Raw genomic sequence first — 7,686 nt, forward strand, 5'->3', positions numbered from 1 at the left:
GAATTAATAAATCAAAAGACCAAAGGATCAGTAGTCTTATTCTGAAAAGGTGATGGCTGCTTGCATTGAGGCCACATTATTTAGCTAGTAGGCTTAGTGGTGCAATCATTTCATTGTTTTGGATTAATCAAATCTGCACTAGCACAAACATGTGCTGTGATGACAAATGTTGGCTGTAACTTCTGCTCCCATTATCTAAAAAATGACAAATGTATCTCTATCCTACATTATGAAGCTGATTTCAGTTATTGCTGTGAAATGTTCACTTCTCAAGCTTCCTGCATCATCTCATTAACCTGGATGAGTCGATCTTCACTTTACAAAATGACAGATATTCATCCAAGACCTTCACTTTACAAAATGTGTATCGCTACTTTTGACTTCAGACTCGAGATAACATAAATAAACTCTCATTGCTATTCATTTCTGTATGCATTAATTTGTTTTGAAAACAGTCCTTGCACACACGTCTGCATTTTATAATCAGTACTACGTGTAAGCAAGCGTGTGAGTTCTTTATGTTGAGATGATTTGTATAATAAAAGACAACTTTTCTTTGCCCTTTTGGTCCGGGTGGAAACTAGGACCAAAATAATCTGAAAAACGTGTATAGATACATTCATGCAGGGACAAAACTTGCGAAAGAATATAATTGAGCTAATAGCAGCCACCTCCACTAGTATTGAAAATGGTATTTGGCCTGAACCTATGGCCATGAACTACTACTATGGTAAAGTGAGTCTGATCTATCAGTACCAAATTTTGAACCAGATGAGTTGGAATGTTGCATAGACCAATAATTGGGATTCCACCATGAAGGGTTGAAGTCTTGAAGATAATGTGAACAGAATTAAGAAAACAAGAAAAACATGCACAAAACCTGCTCAATGGAATATACATTTAACTAAGAATAATAAAAACTGTTGAGAGTTAATTGGCAAATGTGCTTTATCAATTTAGACAAGGTCTCGTTCCAAATGGAAGTTCCCACAAAACCATTAAGTACACCAAGTGATACATTTTGCCCACACTGTCTTCTCATTATAGATGAACCCTGGACCAAATGGGTAAAATCCATCCTCTTCACTCTATTTGTCGACCCGGGCAACTCCTTGGACTTGACAAACAATTGGGAAGTTTTCACAAATCCTTTTAGAACAATGAGAATCTCTTATCTAGGAAGTAGCTTTTTTAATATCAAGATAATTGTCTATGGACAAACTGCTGTGATGCTCATCAAACTGTCGGTGATAATGAGCAGTGTATATTACTCATCTGGAACAGCTCAAAAGATACAATCGACAATACAGTATCTGAACTCCCACATAAACAAACGCATGCGCTTGCCTGTATAGTTGAATACTGTTTCCACAGCTTAAACATAAATTACACAGGCTGGAACAGAAAAACGTCATCACATACATGTTCGTGTGAAACAGCACACTGCATGTTCTTCGTTTACTTTTTTTTCCAAGATCAAATAAAGGAGATGCAGAATCATTGAGAGGACAGCCAGATCTACCAGTGCCATTGCTTAACTGTAAACTACGCGAAAGAAATCTTATTTCAGTTTAGCGGTCCCTTTACACAGGGTTTTTTTTTTCCCAGGATTTCATTTTTCTTATAAACAAGTGGCTAGCGTTTCGTCTCAACTGCGTCATGCGTGCACAGGAGAGGAACAGATCACGAGACAAGAACCCGTACACTGGTTTCAGTACGTGATGATGTGATTTCGTAACCGAACACGAGTGACTGTACCCTCTGGGAAAATAAAGAACAGAACACTAGTAGGATTAGCGTGCAAGTTGAATTTAATTAATCAAATGAGAAACGCAGAGCCCGTTTTCTGATGATCCAGTTTGCACATTGTGAGAAAGGATCTCAGGTTTCGATCACTGATCTCTTCTGTTTCTATACATACAGGAAGGAGGTAAAAAAAGAAAATTAACTATCAAAGCTACTGGGTGCATCTCATCGCATCGCATCGCATGATTCGCGTTCTTCCTGCTTGATGATTCGCTCATGGACACTCTTGTCTGTTAGCTATGTCCCTCCGGTGCAAGATGACGGCAGAGAGAGAAAAAACAAATCAATTAACCGAAGAAACGGTAAAATTCTCTCTCTTTCTCTAGATCTGCGGCAAGTCTTGCGCTTCGCCGGACTCCATGAACACTCCGAGCCAGTAGTCCATGTCGTCGGCGGATGGCGGCGCGACGAACGCGTCGCCGGGCTCCATGGACACGTCGTACCCGTCCAGCGGCATCGACAGCGTCTCCGACCAGAAGCTGTCGTCGATCTGGAACTCCTCGGAAGCCGAGGTGAAGGAGCTCTCCTCCTTGGCGCACACGGACGCGGACGCCGAGCTGATCCCGGCGTTGCCGTGCTCCTCCGCCACCGACGAGGCCATCGAGGACTCCGTCACCGACGACGAGGCGGACCGCTCGGGCGACGCCGGCGGCGCGGCGGCGGCGGCGGCTGGCTTCTTCGCGCTCTTCGGCTTCTTGTGCTTCTTGCCGCCGCTCGCCGCGACATGACCGCCCTGAGCCGGCGCATCGAGGCGCTTCTTGAGGTGGGTGTGCCACACGTTCTTGATCTCGTTGTCCGTCCTCCCGGGCAACCTGGCGGCAATTGCGGACCACCTGCGTAGCACAGAATTCAGAGCGGATCAGTGCCCAAGTTCATGTTTCATTTTGTCAAAAAAAAAATAAAATTGTTTGGCTATTTCAGATGACTTCATTTTGATTTAGAGCTTTGCTATCATCGCGTGATTTGATTCCCTCGTCGGGATCACATGCGGTTGTTTAATGCAAAGCGCATGTTTTTGCAGCGCTGAATTCAAGGGGGGTCACTGGAAGAGCCAAACAAGATGGAATCTTTTAGCACATCTCGCGCATCATCAGTGATGTAATTAGCTACAGAAAAGTGGCCTACGACTAGCAATATATTTTCTCTCTATTTGCATCGAGAGCAGGTGGCCCAGGAGGATAACATATCAGTATATGCCCCTCCACAATGGTAATAAATAACTAATAATAACTAAATAAATAAAAAAGGAATAAACCTCCCTCTCATAGCATTTGAAGCACATAAGCAAGCAACAATCATTGCTCCAAACCAGGAGCAGCGAAATTTGGGGGGATCAGATCAGATAAGTCTGCAATTAAGGAGGAGCAGAGCAGCGTGTGTACCTGTTGCCAAGCAGCTCGTGGAGATGGATGATGGTGTCCTCCTCCTCCTTGGAGAAGTTGCCCCGCTTGATGTCCGGCCGCAGGTAGTTGATCCACCGGAGCCGGCAGCTCTTGCCGCAACGCAGCAGCCCTGCGACATCAAAACTCATTTTAGCTTTGCTTCACCGGCGCCGCCAAACGTACACGACCTGAACCGAACACGAGCCGCTGTCACTCACCGGCTTGCTTGGGCAGGGCGCGCCAGTTGCCGTGGCCGTGGCGCTGGATGTGGGCGACGAGGACCTTGTCCTCCTCCGGCGTCCATGGACCCTTCTTGATCCCCATCTTCTCGCAGCACGGAGCCCTCCCCATTGTGCTTGCTCCTTCCCTGCTCTGATCTGAACTGCTCTGCTCCTCTTGCGTTGTGTGTTCTTGGAAGGGAGGCGGCTGCTCCGAGGCTGCAGAGTAAGGTTGGAACGGGGAGGCGTCCGGGGGGTATTTATCGTGGTGTGGCCGAGAGGGGGGCGCCTTGGCAAAAACGTGCTCCAATGGGTCAATTTTGGCAACTTCGTGGAAAGGTGGCAGCTCTGCAAGGGGGGTAAATAAATTTCTCTCTGTTTTTTTCCTCGCATTATTTTTTCACCACCTTAAAGAGCTTCTTTCTTTGATAGGGTGACTATATGATTAGGACCTATAATGTACTTTTAACTGCAAAAAGACACGCTCGCACTCGCACATGCGTGTGCACACTGCACACCATCTATGGCTGTGTTTAGATCCAAAGTTTGGATCTAATCTTCAGTCATTTTCATCATATCAACTTGTCATACACATATAACTTTTCAGTCACATTATCTTCAATTTCAACCAAAATCCAAACTTTGTGCTGAACTAAACACGGCCTATGCATAAAAGGAACTTCTCTAACATACGCTGCTATCTAACATGGATAGTTGACATGGACATAGAGAGCGGTAAGTTACATGAACTGGTTCCTCTATGCGATAAAAAAAAAGTCGAAAAACAACTTCAACCATTTTAGTAACCATATATTTTCTAGAAATTGGATATAAATGTTAAACCAAAAACAATATCGAAAATTGAATACACACGGAAACATCTCGACATCGATTGGAAACTGATAATAAATGTTTGAAAAAATGGACTGCAAAATCACATATTTAGCTTACATAACTATATAATATACCAAATAAATTTAAGCTTGCACTAGGTAGATTACAAATTGTCTCTCTTTTAGCTATGAACTCAAGTTAAGGATTTGGTTGAGAGGTTGACGGACCTCTAAAGCTACGGATCAAATAAATACATTGATCATAGATATTATGGTATTTAGAAATATGGTAATCACCATACTATAAAAAAGTAATCTTCGTAAAAATACAGTAAAATACGAAAACAACAACAATGTCATTTTCGTTTTTGTTTCCATTTATCATTTCCATTTTCTAACATTATTCCCATACATTTTTTTTCCTTTAGTGATATAGTATTATTAGTTTGGTAGTTTATCCAACAATGGTTAAGAGGCAGATTATTCAGGTCTCTTTTGGAACATATGATTATGAGAGAGGAGTTTTATAGGAATTGAACTAATTGATATAAAAACAATAATGTGTATGAAATGAGCTTTAAACTGGATTTTGATGTGTGAGTTGTGTACGTCTAATTCTTGGGGGAAAAAAGAACGGAGAACCACCCAATAATTAGATTCGCCAACTCTTAATTCTTAAAGTATTGTTCTTTCCTCTTCCATTAATGAACGGTTATGGGTTGTGAGGATTAATGCATATTCATTAAATAATAAACAGCCTGACCACCAGATCTAATATACTATGTGATGCACTGTACGTTGATGCGTGAATTTATAGATAATACTTTTAAGTAGAAGTTTTTTTTGCCGGGTTTATAAAATTTTATGTGGGGCTCTGAAGGTGAAGTTTGTTAGTACAAAATCATGTCTTATAGTTGTTTGTTTAAGAAATATAACAAATATATATATTTTTTTAGGCAACAAATATAATACTATTTATGTTGGAATGTGGGAGCATGCTAAAGGTTGTGCGTATTTCTCAACAAACACTACTAGAAAAACAATTTTTTTAGCGATGTTGGCCTTTTATTTTTCCAGACAGGCATGACCCTCAGAGCCAAATATCCGCCTACGAAAATATGAACCGAGGTGGATTTTTGTCATCTGCCTGTGAAAATCATTTTTTTCCGGCGGACCACTTAAGAGGTCCACCTAAAAAAAATATGATTTTTGCAGGTGGAATCTTATGTGGTCCACCTGCAAAAATCATGCCTACATAAAAAAAAATCTAAGTCATATCTTATCTTCTCCTCTCCCCACCACACTCATTCCCTCCTCTCTCTCTCTCGTTTCCCTCCGGCTCCCTCCCCTCCCCTTCCTTCCTTCCGGCCGAGGGGAGGGGCGTCGGCGGAGGCGTGGGCGGAGGGCGGCAGCGGCGGCGCGGGTAAAGGGGACGACGCCTACGCGAGTGAGACGACGACGACAACTACCGTCGGCCGCGTCGTTGCCCCTCTCCTCGCAGATCCGGCGGAGGGGAGGGGTGTCAGCGACGGCGCAGATGGATGGGTCGGCGGCAGCGCAGACGGAGGGGAGGGGCATCGGCGGCGGCGCGACGGAGGACGTCGGCCGCAACGACGAAGACTACCGTAGTACGACGACGGCCCTACCACGCGACGATGACAACGACTAGCACCGTCCGTTTCGCTGGCTCGCGGCCCCAACCCTCCCCTCCCAAATCCAGCCGGATGGGGGGAGGGAGGTGGCGGCAGCCACCGCATGTAACGGAGGAGTTCGCCGGCGACGACGACGTCATTTTTTTAAGTTTACTTGTTCATTGATGTTAATTTGCTGTGGATTTGAATCAAATGCTTTTGTGTTGCAAGTTTACAATGTCTGTGATTGTATTTTGTTTTCTGGATGAGATTTGTGATTTGAAACCCTAGGGAGGGGTGGGGTTGGCGGGAATTTTTTTGGCGTCGGGGGTATTTTCGCAGGCGTGGGCTACTATAGTGCCTGCAGCGCCTGAGAAGATTCGAACTGCTGTCTGCGAAAATGGTCCACCTGTAAAAATTAGGGATTTTTATAATTGTTTGGATACAGGTAGAAGGTTTTGACGTCTGCGAAAATATATTTGAACCGTCTTGGAAAAACATTTTTTTCCAAGTAGTGAAACGTGCTAAGTATATATACGTGGGTAGCAATCAAATGAGTAACGGAATCTAAAATGAACTGTTAAACGTCCATATGAAATCCAGTGGATGACAAATTGACAGTGACGTGGCTCAACGCGGTGAGTGGTGACTCTTTTACAGGAGTAACTGCACTTAGTGGGCTGTAACTATATAAATAAGAAAAATTAGTAAGAGGTATAGAAAAGGTACTGTACAATTTGCTCTGGAAGACTTAAAAATAACTAGTTAATGGAGTATGAGAAATGAGAGAAATTAGATCGTCTTGGTAGCTTTCGAATATAACTATGATTTTTATAGTTCTAAACAAAGCATAATTGCACCTATGAAAACAAGAGTGATCGGTTGTATATCAATTCTAGTTTTACTTTTAGAATATGTTATATAAAAATATACACAGAGAAATAGGAGCTAAGGAGCGAGCAAGCCACGCAAATAAGAGATTTGATCCGGTTCAACAAAAAAAAACGTCACGGTATCAAATCGTTTCTGATCTTTGGATCTAGCTAGATAGGATGGACATTATTAGATTTAACGATCGAAAACGATTTGATGCTGTAAGATACCGGTATCTTGAGATACTTTTTCTTGTACTAAGTAGACACATCAAAGTCCCATTGAACATGCCACAGCCGTGATCGCACAGCTTATTGATCTGATCCCAAATATCAAGTGACCCCAAGAAAATCATCCATTATCATTCGTGAGGCAAGAAAGTTAGAGCAAGAAAAAAATATAGGTTCACCTCACCTGGCTTGCTGGATGTCTCATACTACTTCTTCCCATAGTCAGATGTGGGAAGAAGTGTCAATGTCTGATCGCGGTGTATGAAGTCTGTGCACGCATGTCACGTAAACGACTTGTTCCGGGCGCCGGCGCCGGTGGCGCGCGCGCCGCGCGGTGCTCTCATCAAGTGGAAAATTTAGACGCGTTCCGGACAGAATTCTCAAGCGCGCGCACAACTTTTCCCCTCTGTTCTCCGCGACGGCTTCGTTTCGTTTCGTCGTACGCGAGTTCAGTACGTGCATCTCACTGTCTCAGCAAGGCGTGTCGAACCCGAGCACCTCGCGCCGCCACGCCGCGTCGAACGTAGTACGCCGCGGCATCATGCACGGTTCCCGCGGCCGCGGCGTCTTAATTCGTGAGTTTAACACGGAGGTCGATCTGTACCTTCTTCTGGCCAAAGTTTGATGTGGTTGCTGATCGATTAATTTTGGTTACTGATCCGTCTGGTACACTGACGTGAAAACTATTTTAACAAGCTCATAGTGGCCAGAGT

The 7,686-nt window shown here is 43.8% G+C and overlaps 1 protein-coding gene across 1 annotated transcript; it reads right to left on the reverse strand.

The window, feature by feature from the left end:
- Positions 1-1,793: 1,793 nt before the first annotated feature.
- LOC127770591 (transcription factor MYB4) lies at positions 1,794-3,641 on the reverse strand. The gene is made up of 3 exons (XM_052296366.1): positions 3,407-3,641; positions 3,189-3,318; positions 1,794-2,639 (listed from the first exon to the last, which is right to left on the reverse strand). The coding sequence occupies exons 1-3, from the start codon at positions 3,537-3,539 to the stop codon at positions 2,129-2,131; spliced, it is 774 nt and encodes a 257-aa protein (XP_052152326.1). The 5' UTR covers positions 3,540-3,641; the 3' UTR covers positions 1,794-2,128.
- Between the last annotated feature and the right edge of the window lie 4,045 nt (positions 3,642-7,686).

The sequence above is a fragment of the Oryza glaberrima genome, chromosome 4 (assembly GCF_000147395.1).
Source record: "Oryza glaberrima chromosome 4, OglaRS2, whole genome shotgun sequence".
NCBI classification, from domain to species: domain Eukaryota; kingdom Viridiplantae; phylum Streptophyta; class Magnoliopsida; order Poales; family Poaceae; genus Oryza; species Oryza glaberrima.

Coding starts and splice junctions, on each gene's coding strand:
- LOC127770591 (XM_052296366.1), bottom strand. CDS start 3,539: ATGGGGAGGGCTCCGTGCTGCGAGAAGATGGGGATCAAGAAGGGTCCA. Junction 3,319..3,406: donor CGCCCTGCCCAAGCAAGCCG/GTGAGTGACAGC, acceptor TTGATGTCGCAG/GGCTGCTGCGTTGCGGCAAG. Junction 2,640..3,188: donor CACGAGCTGCTTGGCAACAG/GTACACACGCTG, acceptor TGTGCTACGCAG/GTGGTCCGCAATTGCCGCCA.